The sequence below is a fragment of the Paroedura picta genome, chromosome 6 (genome assembly GCF_049243985.1).
Source record: "Paroedura picta isolate Pp20150507F chromosome 6, Ppicta_v3.0, whole genome shotgun sequence".
NCBI lineage: Eukaryota > Metazoa > Chordata > Lepidosauria > Squamata > Gekkonidae > Paroedura > Paroedura picta.
Genome location: NC_135374.1, coordinates 98,736,647 through 98,750,783, shown reverse-complemented (window position 1 = coordinate 98,750,783; position 14,137 = coordinate 98,736,647). Strand labels below are relative to the sequence as shown.

General features: G+C 41.8%; 1 protein-coding gene across 2 annotated transcripts in view; it reads left to right on the top strand.

Moving 5' to 3' along the window:
* Positions 1-14,137, top strand: part of CLYBL (citramalyl-CoA lyase) — a 216,183-nt gene that overhangs the window by 87,332 nt on the left and 114,714 nt on the right. The window contains exon 1 of one of the 2 annotated variants that reach the window (XM_077343819.1): positions 4,545-4,602. The exons of the other annotated variant lie outside the window; for it this stretch is intronic. Coding sequence (XP_077199934.1) covers positions 4,565-4,602 — 38 coding nt within the window. The 5' untranslated portion in view covers positions 4,545-4,564. Of the gene's footprint in view, positions 1-4,544; positions 4,603-14,137 lie in introns of those variants that run through there. 2 annotated transcript variants of the gene reach the window in all.

Below are 14,137 nucleotides of genomic sequence, written 5' to 3'. Positions count from 1 at the left end.
CTGGGAGAGGGAGGTGGGTGCGAGGGCGGGATAATACAGATGACTCTAGCGCGTTTGAGCCTCCATAGCTTCATTCTATGGTTGCTCTCTGAAAGCTAGAGCTTTTTAGGGTGGTGAATCCACTTTATGCAATTCCCAAAGAAGCACTTTAAAATGGAGAATGTAGCGAGCTGTCAGCTGGCCAGATGCTGGATGTGGGCGACGTCATGTGAAGGGGCCGGTATATAACACCTACATTTGACTGGTATGACGCTACATTTAACGGGTGAGGAAATCCCTTGTGTCTTTGACATAATTATGTGGAATACCAGGCCTTTGTCTGAGTGAGCAACTGGCCCAAGATCACACAGTGAACTGCGGGACTGGGTGAGGATTTGAACGCAGGCTTTCTGGTCCTAGTCTGGTTCTCTAATAACCAAAACATCCTTCTGGCTGTCTACTGGTTTCTGCCCAATGATAAATACATCAAGTATTAAGAGAATAATTTTTCTCTGGTTGTGTATTCTATATGGTCAAATTACAAGAAATGAAGCAGAGAGCTCAGGCAAAGGTTGTCTACTGAGGCCTTCCTCCTATAGAGGAATTTTAGATGTAGGACTGTCTTTCGGCAGAGTAATTTGTTCTTGCCTGGCAGTAACTTTCTGGGTTTTAACCTGGTCTGTAATTGCTTCTGCGAAAAAGGTAAGGAATAGAAAGAATCCTTGTGGAAATTGCCATGACCTTGTGAAGCAAAGCCCTGCATGAGCTACAAATGTCTTTTTGCCGAAGTTCAGCTGTCGAAAGGCCTGTATTTAATTCTTGCTTCTGTGGGGAACAATGACTACAATAACGAATATCTCTTCAAATTGTTCTGGAGATCATGCTGAACTTTCCAATACTAGCAAAATAAATGGACCTTTTTCTGAAGCTGTGGGGAATTTATATTTTTGCTAAATAGTTCTTTTAACAGCTCCTGGATGTGGATTATTACACTTACACTGTATAGTTTGTATATTATTTTATGAAGTAGTCTTATATTTTACTACTCAGCACGAGGATAACAAGAGCAGTTGAGATCTGAGGTTGAGATCAGCAAAAAATATAAGCAATGCAAAAAGAACAGGAACTATCAAGTCTTTTTAGTTTTATTATTTGCACCTCTGTTTCTCTAAAATGTTTACCTAGCCTCCTCGGATCTACCCTCCTGTTTTCTTATGTCGTTTCTTTTTCTAAAATGTCGGATGGCATGGTGACATTTATATTCTGGTCTCTCAGCTCTTAGTACTTCTTGCTGTTTAGACTGTTTTGGGTGAAGCTTGGAAAGTCCTCATGTTGAATGCAGCATTCCCATGTTGATTTTTCTCTCTCTTATTGTATAACTAGCAATAAAGCCCATTGCACAAAAAAAAATACTACGGGACTGTAGAAAACTGTTGCTGGTGGAGAAGCCGAGGCTATGGCAATGGGAGCTGGTGGGAGGCTGCATGGGGGAGAGAAAAAACATGCGTAGCTTGGCTGGGTCTTCCCCCCCAGGAGCGAGGCTGGCCACAGCAGGATTGTAAGCTGCCCCTCATTGCAAGAGAGAGAGAGTGAGATGTGTTCCTTGCCTCAGTCAGTTGCAGTTAGAAGCTTCCTTCACAGCAGGACTAAGGGGAAGGGAGGGTGTGGAATCCTGAGCAAGAGCCACAATTGGCCGTAAGTGGGGGTATTTCACCAGTAGAAAAAAGGGAGTCCGGTTTCATCAGCAGTTGCTGGGCAGATCCCTTGTACCTCAGGGAATGTTGGTTAACTGGTGAGCTGTCCTTGATCGCAGCTTCCCTTTTACGTAGCACGATGATGTTATCTTCTGTCATAACATCATGCATTGTTTTGGCTTTTGTCTTCATTAGTTAATGATATGAGGTGAACGTAGTGAATGCCGGTATGTCAAAGTGCTGTTATAGAAATGCCATTTTTGGTTTCAGCCTTTAGACTCCCACAACATCCATTTGGCTAGATCTAATTTGAAACCCCACTGATTTCAATTTACTTATTTATATGCTGCCTCTTCTTAATACTGCCGGAGGAAGCTCACAAAAATCATGCAGAATGAAATATTAAATACTATATTAAATAAATGTTGTGAATTAAAAAAAACTCTTACTAAAAAGCTAGCAATGAACAATGAGGAGCCAGGAGCGGGTAGGATTTGGGGCAGGGAGGGGCCTCAAAGGAGTCATTTTCTCCAGGGGAACTCATCTCTCTCACCTGTAAAACTGGGAAATCCATGGGGACTGGCATGCCTATTAAAAATTCAACCATAACATAAAACATTTAGCAGCCTAGGGTGATCTTCCTTATCTAGTCCTCAGGCTAGAAGCAAACTGTAAGAACCATTTAAAAAAAGCATCCTCCACAAGAGCCAGCTTGGTATAGTGCTTAGGAGTGTAGACTTGTAATCTGGCGAGTCGTGTTTGAATCTGCACTCCCCCACATGCAACCAGCTGGGTGACTTTGGGCTCGCCATGGCACTGATAAAGCTGTTGTGATCAAGCAGTAATATCCGGGCTTTCTCAGCCTCACCCACCTCACAGGGTGTCTATTGTGGGGAGAGGAAAGGGAAGGCAATTGTAAGCTACTTTGAGACTCCTTCAGGTAGAGAAAAGCGGCATATAAGAACCAACTCTTCTTTGTTTAAAAGCTTTGGCTAAAAGATGCATTTTGGCCATGTGATTAGAAGAGTGTAGGCATGCACCAGGCAAACCTCAAGGGGAGGACATTCCACAGGCAAGGCACCACCACTGACCAGATCACCACCTGTGTCTGGTCAACACCCCCTTCACTTCTGAATGTGGGGGCACAGAGAAAATGGCTTGGGAAGAGGATGTGAACTGATGAACTGAACAATATGGGAGGAGGTGGTTCTTCATGCATCCTGGCTCTAAGCCCTTTAGGGCTGTATGGGCAAGAATTAGCACTTTGAATGATGCACCCGAACAGATAGGCAGCTAGTACAGATTTTGTATCACTGGGTTGATATGACTGTCCCCCAGACTTCTGATGAAGGGGTTTTTTACTCTCCTGCACCCCAAAAATCCTGTTGGTCTCTAAGATGCTACTGGATTCCAAATTTTATACTCTGGATGGAAGCCTTGTTGCCATGTTTTGGATCAACTGAAGTTTCCAGACAATTTTCAGTGGCATTCTCAAAGTATATTACTGTTATCGAATTAGGACACCGGCTAGAACATTGCATGGCTGAGGGAGGCGGTGCTGGATTATGGCGGCACCTGTGCCATGGGATTGCCAAGAGTCAGGCTCGACTGAATGGCTGACAACAACAATTGGGATGTGATCAGAGCAGGGATCACCATGACCACAGTTTGCTTTTCTGTAAATGATCTTGGATGGTGTACCAGCCAAAGAACAGCTCTTCTATTTCATCTTTGCAAACTAATATGAGTCCTTTATTGTAAGGAACTTCATTCTACAAAGGATAGAGTAGATATAGGATTCTAATCTAGACTAACTAATTAGGATGGATAGAGATGCAGGTGTCACGTCCTGCCCTCATGATGCCGAGATTGAGAAGTCTGGCAGAGTGTGGAGAAGAGGCGTAAGGTCGGAAGGAAAGTAGCAATCTAAACACCAAAGGGATAGCATCAGAGCAGGAGGATGATCAGGGTCCTGGCCTATCTATCTCTCTGACTCTATGTAGCCCCCCCTCTGAAGTCCAAGGCTAAGAGAGCTAAGAGACAACGCAAAATGCTTCACTTCCAACATTCAAATAGTCTTGATCTTCAGTGGATTGCTCAATCATATTTTTTTCAGAAACCCACACAGGTTTCTTCCTGGTAATTCTGTAGTTCTACAGCCATTCAGTTATGCCATGGCAACTGGCAAATAATCATTGTTTGCATGGTGGCAAGATGGCTGCTGTAGTTCTCTTGTGAAGAGATTTGACTCCCCCCCCCCCCAAATGACAGGAGTGCCTCATCTTAGTGGTAATCTGCATCTGCTTTGTGCTACTGTGTGCCAAATATTTACCAGTTAGAAGAAACAAAGAAAAACCTGCTATTGTGATCCTATTCATTTTTAAGGAAATGTGTATTAAATCTAACAGTAGGAGTGAGAGCCTTGCTGCTACATTTTACTGTTTTGTTTGCCTTTTTAACCTTTTATTTATTTACGGTTTCAGCGACGGTATCAAACTATTGTGCGTGCTTATCTTGAGCTCTAAAGTGGTTTTGATTGGGTTCCTGATTTTAATTTGAATCTTTAGCTCCTTTTGTGTATTTTTACTTGTATGTTAACATTACGAGATAAAATATCACACAAAGTACTGAAACCGCCTTAATTGCAGATTAGACTCCTGAAAAAATAACAGGTTGGGAAATTAATATTTACACTATGGTAAATCTCTATGCTGGGTGAGCTTTCTTAGTATGCCAAACATCATCTTATTTTTTCACAAATTTATGACAGCAAAAAGTTAGTTAATAAACTTGGCTCGAAGACTCGTGTTTGAGCCTCTGAGATCATGCCAGATGTCACATCTGTACTTTCAGACATTGTTGCAGAAGATAAGAGTTCATTCGTCAACTGAATGCCTTGGAGAACTGCGGAAATCCTGCTCTTCAACAGGTTAAGCTCTTGGACTGTTTTACCCTACTGCTATTGAAATGCAAGATGTCACAGAATTTGTATGCCAGTTTCAGTCAAGATGAATAGGGCTGCATTGCCAAATAGTGTCCCATCCTTTTACACAAATGTTGGGCACATAGATGGGCCAGAAAACGGCATTGTAATGAAACAAGGGTCTTAATGACTAGTGCCATCTTGGTGCTTCCGGCTTCCAACTGGACCAGTCTCTTCTGTTGTCAGCCTCCGTGATATCACGCCCAGATGGTCCTGCTGTGTGTTGAAGATTATGTTGCATGGAATTGCACATTCAAATAAAGTTGAGAGAAAGGACAGTCCAACAACTGGGATTCAGACAGCTAGCGAGGATATGTATCTGGCAGCTCAGCCTCGTTGCAGGGTTCTCATGGGCCTCATGTTGTACATTGCCATCTGAGATTGCTACCCGTTGTGCGCAGCTGGAATAGGGTCAAGGTGTGTTCATCATGTGTCTTTGTTAGAGTTCACAGCAGAAATGAGTTCTGCAACTCACCCTTTTGGTGAAGAATGTGGCACCTTAAAGTCTAAAAAACGTATTCCAGTATCTGATGACTCGCTCACAAAAGCATATGCTGGAATAAATTTCTTTAATCTTTTTATGGTGCCACTTGACTCTTGTTTCATTTTACTTGTTCATATGTTTAAAAAACCCCCGTCATGTTCAGTTCAAATAACACTCCTCCCTATATACAGAGAGGGAGCTAGTTGTTTGGGATGGGAGGATAGGGATGGGAGGATAGGTTTTTGCCACCAGGGTATATCATTTTAATGGGATTCATAATAATATGTATTTTATGTAGGGTTTTTACTATGTAACCTGCCACAATAATAAATAATAAATATAATTATAACAAAGAACAACAACAACAATACTAATATCCACAGAGTTATTTATTTGATTTTTAAGTCATCACTCACCCAAAGGTTCTCATGGCAAATTACAACATTAAAATGAATAAAGTAAAAATAGCATAAAATTAAAACCAGTAAAGAAAAACAACATCAAATAAATATAAAATACATACGAACATCAAAATTATCAATAGTAACAGATGTGGCTGTCACACAATAAAATAGTACAAGGTAGAAGTCCGGGGCCTATGCCAAATCTTGACACCAGAGGTAGAAACACACAGCTTGCTTGTTCAATAAGGAGGACGTTTCAGAGTTTCAAAGCAGAGCTCCAATAAACCATGCCGCTGCAACCCATCGCCATCTTGAATTCTCACTCTACCACTATAAAACAGCCCAAACATGCAGTTACCCTCCAAAGGCCAACTGAAACAGTTCATGCCTTGTGGAAACTAAACAAGTCTGGAAGGGCACAAGTGTCATCCGAGAGTGCATTCCACAGGGTACGAGCCACAACTGAGAAGGTCCTTCCCCTGGTGATAGCTAACCCAGCCATCTTTGAGTCAGACATTTGCAAGAAGCCTCTAAGTATGATTAAAGGGAGCATGTGGGATTGTAATGGCAGTCCCATAGGTATCAGGGTCCCAAACTGTTAAAGCAGGGGTAGTCAAACTGCGGCCCTCCAAATGTCCATGGACTACAATTCCCAGGAGTCCCCTGCCAGCAAATGCTGGCAGGGGGCTCCTGGGAATTGTAGTCCATGGACATCTGGAGGGCCGCAGTTTGACTACCCCTGCGTTAAAGGATTTAAAGGTTGATATCAACACCTTGAATTGGATCTGGAGAATGCCATCCTTATTGGTAAGATGCCGCAGACTGTACTCTAGCTCCGGAAAAACTGAATGCACTCCACAACTGGGACTGTTGGTTGCAGATATTCTTGTTCAGTTTGTTTTAATTGTTTTTAAATTCCAACATAATTTTAAATTAAAACTTTAACTTATTATATGTTATGGAAAATTGATGTATACCTCCCTGAGCTGACTTGCTGTGAGGGCAGTATAGAAATTAAATAATGAACAAATAAATAATTGGTAGCTAGTACAGCTGCTGCAAAACTGACGTAATATGAGTAACCTAGCAGCAGCATTCTGGACCACCTGCAGTTTCTAAAGCGTTTTCAAGGGTATTCTTTCATTAGTCCAATCTGGAGGTCACTGTTGCATGGATCATTGTAGCAAAGTCTGACCTAGACAAATGAGAAGCCAGCTAACAAGCCTGGCAAAGGTGAAAAAATGTTGACCATGCTACCATGGACATTTGTTTATCCAATGATGCAGAATCCAACCATACCCTGAGGCTCTTTACAGAGTCTACAGCTGTCAAATAGATACCATCAGTTCTCAGGAATGACCCTCTAACTAGCAGCTCAGTCTTTCCCAACCACGTCATAGATTCAACTTCAGTCAACCCCCACTTAATCGTTGGAGTACCGCATCCAGCCATTAGGATAGTGCTGAGAGCCTTGCCACTGGCTGTTTATCCAGCTGGAAGAAGAGCTGAATGTCATCAGCATATTGATGGTACCCAGCTCCAAACCTTCTGACAATCTCAGCAAGAGCGTGCATATACATATTAAATAACATCAGAGAGAGGATTGAACCCTGTGGGACCTGACAATTCAGGTCTTAATGAGAAGACCTCTCCTCCCCGATAGCAACCCTCTGAGAGCTTCCCTGGAGGAATGAGGAGAACCAACTACGGGCAGAGTGGCTTAACCTCAGGGAGGCAAAGCAGTTGATCAGGACCAAATGGTCAACTGTATTGAAGGCTGCTGATACATCCAGAAGGATCAATAGGGCCAGCATGCATTCATCTGGATGTAAATGGAGATAATCACCCAAAGCAGACAGTGCTGTCTGGGCCCCAAACCCAGGCCTGAAGCCCAACTGAAAAGGGTCCAGGACAAATGTCTCAAGGAAATCTGGAGCTGCTGCCCACACAATAATAAGTTACACATTGAGCAGTCCTTGACCAGTTCCTTTGTATCTAAGGAGAGTTTCTTTAGCAAAGGTCTAACAATTGCCTTCTTAAGGGAACTGGGAAAATAGCCCTGTGAGAGAAACACATTAATATTCTGCGAAAGGGTCACTTACCACTTAATGGCATGATTTTACCAGCTACTAGGGACACTAAACCAAGAAGTAAGTAGTTCACTTCACAGCTGTCCAGATCCTGTCAATAGCCACAAGGATGAATGGACCAAAAGAGTCCAGATAAGTACTAGATGGTGCAAGTGGAGCCCTTATCCTACTTACTACTGTTGTTGTTGTTGTTGTTATTGTAGACTTTTGTTGTTGTAGACTTTTAGCCCACCACTCCCTATAGAGCCTCGTGGCGGATCATAACAATAAAACCTCCAATCAATTATCAAATTCAACAGCTAACTCCAGGCAAAGTTTAAAGACTTTATCCACAAAATAGGTTTGCAAATAAATTACAGCTGAGAGCCAAATCACTATCAGTTTGTTGAAACAATTTGAATAATTGAGCTAGTTGAGAGCTAATGGTTCTCAATGGAGGCAATGGGGGGAAAAACACTCTTCTTGCTGCTTGTACAGCCACTTCATAGGCCTTCAGTTGGAACCTATAGTGTGTTCTCACAGACTGGAGAGCCAGTTTGGTGTAGTGGTTAGGAGTGCGGACTTCTAATCTGGCATGCCGGGTTCGATTCTGCACTCCCCCACATGCAACCAGCTGGGTGACCTTGGGCTTGCCACAGCACTGATAAAACTGTTCTGACCGGGCAGTGATATCAGCGCTCTCTCAGCCTCACCCACCCCTTATGAGGAAGTGGTCTGACTATGGCACCAGTTCACAAACAACCATGCTATTCAGATCAAACCCTGCACAAAAGATAAAATCTGATGTGTGGCCTACTTCATGTGTTTGTGTGTGTGGGGGGGGTCAATACAACCTGAGAGAGTCCCCTGTGTTGCCATGGCAACCCTGAAGTCTGAGGCTGCATCAAGTTGGAAGTCTCTGTATGGATGTTAACTTTCCCCAAGATGTACAGTCTAGGGCAGCCATTCTCAATGTTTTTACTGTTGAGAAACCTTTGAAACATGCTTCAGGCTTTGAGAATCCCCGGAACTAGCATGATTGTGCAAAATATGGTTGGGAAGCATAGCTGTGTGCGCAACCACCTGGGGCCCCTTCCTTTACCACCCCATCCAGGCTCATCATTGCCCATTGGGGAGCAGGGGAGGTTGACATATATGATCATGTTATCCGATAAATGTTTTTTTTTAATTTTAAGAAAATAACTCCACCCAGGGCCATCAAGAAACCCAAGAGTTTCACAAAACTCTGGTTGAGAAAGCCTGGTCCAGTGAGGTGAAGATTCCCAGCCTCTCCCCAATACTCCAAATCAGGCCAAAACATTCAAGGCCAGTGATGTCTGGTGCAGGTATCCTCTGGAAGGAAATGACTGTGGCTACCAGGTGTTTGACTCCCTCCTCATCTATTTTGTTCCCAGTCAGGCAACAAATGCAGGATACGCCCCAGGTGGGCCACTGTACATGGCTTTCGGCCTGCATTCAGCTTGGTGGGTCATGAGTTGTGAAGGCCTGATCAGTCCAGTAGTGAGTGCAACAACCTGTAGAAGGGGAGGCTGGGTGTGTGCAAAATTTATGGTTCTTGGCAAACAGAACAGCAGGAACTTCAGTGTGAACAAAGGAAGGAAGTCTAGGGTATCTTTTGAAAGGACAAAGAAGTGGGAGAATAATGGAGTCATTTAACCGCTTCACATAGCTCTGTGTGTGAAGGTGGATTGATGAGTCCTTCTTGGAATGTTTTTTTGCTGGTGGTTTAATACGCAGCAGCGTTGTTACCACAAGAAAAGAGTAAAAAACTACCGAGAACAGGACCCTAAGCTCTCGGTCCCCCCCTTCTGTTTTTTTTTTTTTTTTTTAAGAAAAGCATGTCTTTGATGAACTATATCTGCAGACCATTTTACATTTTACGCCAGCTCCCTTTTGTCAGAGATTCATTATTGATGCTGTACTCTCTGTTTTAATTCACACCACTTCTGCTAATCAATTACAGCGTTGATCCATTAATCAGGTGTCCTGACAGGGTCAATAACTGCTCTTGGTTTTGTCCAGCAAGTAGCAATAGTCAGGAGATTAGTTTAGAGCGCAATTGTTTTTGCCGGCTGATGGACATCTGGAGGAGTCGACAACATCTAATGAGTTGGGGAGCGATGATGTCGTTCTTCAGTTTTGTGTCAGAAAAAAATCTGAGTTATCTTGCAGGAAGCCACATGGCCACCGTTGCTTGTTTATTCTGTGATCCTCTGTCTCTTTCCGTATGTGCATCATCTCGAATGTGCCTATTCAAGGATATAATGTATAACAGATTCGGCAGATTATCTGAGGAATTAAAGCTTTTTCATTTGAGCAAGCGGTGTAGATAACCGAGGGGGCAACATTTAATTGGACAGTTACAGTTTTGGTAGTTAAGTTGCCATCCATAATGATGGTAACAGGTTTCAATTATCCTTTTTATGACAGATGTACCAACATTTAATTGTTTCTCGTCAAGTGTGGAGATTCTTCCATTCTTCTACATGTCACTTAGCTGTCTACGCTATTGTGTGAGCTCTTTTCTCTTGTGTCATTCCCTCATGATCAGCACTTTTGTTGTCTTTGTTTCCCCCCCCCCCCTCCTGTACCTCAGAAGTTCATCTTTTCTTTCATCTCCTTCCCATTCATGCATGAGGGAACAGTTGTGCTCTGTTGTGGGGATGTTCCGCTGGATTTCCAACAGTAGGGTTTCCTTTTATCCTCTTCTAAGCAATACAATGGGGCTGAATGTCTGCTGCAGAATGCACACACTAATATGCCAGGTTATTTGGTTTTTAAGAAGTCAATAAAAAATGGTACGTTTAAGTCGCCACGCTTGGCTTGCTTCTTTTTTCTTTCTTTCTTTTTTTTTTTTTACTGTTTGCCTTATCCATCTTCGGTTATAAATCTGTTTGTTTGTTTCTGATTATAAAATATAATCCTCCAAATTAAATCCAAGCATGGAATCAACAAACACTTAAGGGGAGGGTGGGGGGAACCCATATTACTGGCAATAGAATATTTTCACACTAGCTGATTTGGCAGTGTCTGCCTCATTCCTGATAAGGAAGTGAAAACTCCCGCCAGCTCTAATTAATGGGGCCTATTAACAGGAAGGGAGTTGGAGAGAAAGATGTGCTCATGAGTTGGTTTTGGCAAAACAAAACACACTTGGCTACTTGGGAGACTTTTCAAGGTTCTCCATTTAGAAAAGGAAAAAGGAGGAAAAAGCAACTCAAAGGGATTTGTTTTTGCATGGTAGATTTCCTTCGACAGAAGTGCCTGGTTTTTTTCTGAACACCCTTTCAAAAGTCATTGGGAGAGCAAAAGAACTCAAGAGACGTTAAGAATTGTAGAGATGGGGTTGGGAGACACTTTGTTCTAATATTCAGGAACTATCTTCAAAATCCTTCCTAATGAGGTCATAAAAGGAAAAAAAATTGAACAAGTGGTACTTGTGTACCTCTCTGGGATGTGTCATTGAGGTCACTTGCCACTTGGTTATCCCATTTGAAAAGGGATTGGGATAGTTCAATCAAGCATTGCACTAAGAGAGAGACTTTGATTAATTCCTTCTCTTCTCCATTGTGTTGCAGATAATTTTGGTAAATTTGGGAGACTTTCTTCTTAGTCAGCCTTGGGGGCTTAAAGTTCTTGATGTGTCATGCTGAGTATTAGCATTTATTAGGCCTTTTGGGCTCTAGTAAAGAGAAGTGTTGGCAGTGGACAGCCCTTGGATGATCTCTGACAAGCGAGGCCGTGCTTTCAACATTATTGCTATCTTGGGTTGTATGGAGAGAAGGGCTCTTTTTCAGGTTAAAAACGAAGGCCCAGGAACAAACAGTAAGTGTGTGTGTGTGTGTGTGTGTGTGTGTGTGTGTGTGTGTGTGTATGGGGGGGGTTAAATAAACAATAAATGGAAGATTCATGGCAGGTTGCATTTGGAAAATTGCATTTGGCCTTTTACTTAGATGTTTACTCATTTGAAGGGTGTTTACTATCTCCACTTTGTGAGCCTATATAACAAAGGAAAAGAAAAGTTAAGCCTTTACTCTGAACTCGTCTGTGATTTGAGCGAACGGTAATGTTAGAGTTGAGCTGTGACATTACGGCTGCTGTTCAAATACAGTTGACCTGTCATCCAAATTGGGCTTTTATTTTTCATTATTATATAGTGCAGTATTTAAGCAACTGAATTTAGTTTTCACTTGAAGCACGGCAAAGTGTTTGCAGTGTGTCACATTGCACACAAGAGGCCAGGAGTTTCCTAAAAATACTAGTTTATAGATGCATTTACATGCAGTTTCAGATCAGAAAGTTGCCCTCAAGGCATTTAAATAATTAATGATTTATCCTGCTTTGTGCCCCTTTCCTCCACCACCCCCCCCGGCCCTGCTTCTACTCTTGTCTTGAAATGTGCGTGCTAGTTACTTAGGAGACCTGAGCTCTATTGGTTTTACACATATTTAGGTGCTCTTTAAAAAGTAGAATTTTGACCTGATGGACCGTAACGGCTCCCAGGGTGCTGCTGTGGTCATTGTATGAATTACCTTTAGTTTTCAGTTTACTCACTTGCTATACTGTCATGGCTCTCAGACCAGTAATGGTCTGTTGCATTAATCCAGATGCTGCACATGCGTATGCCATTCCAGTGCCTAAAAGAAGAAGAAAAGCACAAAGCGGTTGTTGTTGTTGTTGTTGTTGTTGGGGAAAGTGGGATGCATGCTCAGAATTCCTTCTTTCCAAGTTGAATTAAGCAATGACATTTTACCGTCTTGCCAACATGTCACGTTAAAAAACTAACTCACTTTCACATTGATTATCAAAATATTAACTAAAACTATTGCATTGGGGGGGGGGGGCAACATCAAGTCTTAGGCTGTTTAGGGAAAAAGACGGTGAAGAAAGTTGAGGAGGAAAGTTACACAAGTCTAGGCCCAAAGCTAAATCAATATATACTAAAGAACAGTCTCTTCAGTTGTCATTGGAAATAAAGGGATTGCAAACTGGATTAGAAATGCTCATTTAAACCTGAGTCTAAACATACTTATACATTATCTATAGTGCCTTATACATACATTATACATACTTATACATTACCTACACTGTCTTATACATTGCCTTTGCTCTGCCTAGTTTCATATTGTCTACACTGACTGGCAGTAACTCTCTAGGGTTACAGACTAAGGAAGATCTTTCAAAACACTTGTTGCTTGAGATTCTTTTAGAGCTGCCAGGACCTCGGGCCCTTCTGGTAGTCTACCACTATGGAGTGGCGTCCCCCTTCCAAACAGGTGTTTGGCCACTGATCCACAACACCTCCCCTGAATCACTCACCAGTCTTAAGAGTAAAACCAAGTGACAATCCAGACTGAGACTTAGACAGATCTGTGATGGAACATCAAGATAATTATATCACAAATAAATTTAAATTAGGGACTGTATGTATAATGGAAGATACCGCAAAAGATAAAAGTAAACTTAGATGAATCTTGTAAGCTGTGGTGTGCTAAACTGATCTATAGAGAATATATCCACTTCACATTGCTGGAAGATTTGTGTGTGATTATGATTATACTGAATACATGTTATATGGTATAATTTTACATGTACATTAAGCATAACAGAATTATCAGCAACTAACATAATTTTTTTCTTACAAGCATATCATATTGGCATAGCCACAGTGCCTTCATATCATACATAAGAAAAAGTGGGGGGGGGGGGGAGAAAAAAATGCAGTAAGAAGGAAATGGGGTTAGATTTCTGGTCCCCTTTAAAATATCGGTTTTTTTTTTCTTAAAGTAGACTTCAGGGATTGAAGGCAATGAAGGAAGGAGCGTGTGGTATGTGAAATCTTGTAAAATTGTGGGAAGAGAGGAGATTTATCTCAACTATTATACCTCATCCATTAAGCTTCTTTGAATTGAAAGCCATTGGCCCATGACCCACCCACCACTCAGTGAAGTTCCTAATTGTCCTTTATAGAAGGTCGCATTTTTAAGAAGTTTTGGCCATAGTGAATGTTCCTCATACTTTCTGACGATATGGTAGGACGAGGTTTCTGCAATTCCTTCATATTTATCGCATTTGTATCCGCAGAATGGCTCCTCGGGGTACTACCATTTTATATGGTATTTTAAAATGCCTCTCCAGTCAGCATACTGGATTTCATATTGACCAGACCTCACATGACTGTAGAATGCTGTAGAATCCTTTGAATGTTACTTTATAAATAGTATTTGATAAAGACTATGGTGTTCGGAATTACTCATTTACTTCATTTACTAATAGATTTTAATTATCATTAGATAATATCATTAGATAATAGATTCCATTCCCATGGGAATGGAAGGAATGTGCAGATATCTCCTGCCTTGAATAAAAATTGCGAACAAGTAAATGCTGCATTTGTAAACTATTGTCTTCTGCTTCTGTTCCATTTCTATTGCCTATGACACAAGCATTTCCCTTTCATTTATTTCCCTTGTTGTTTCTTTTCAACAATCTATGGTGTAGCT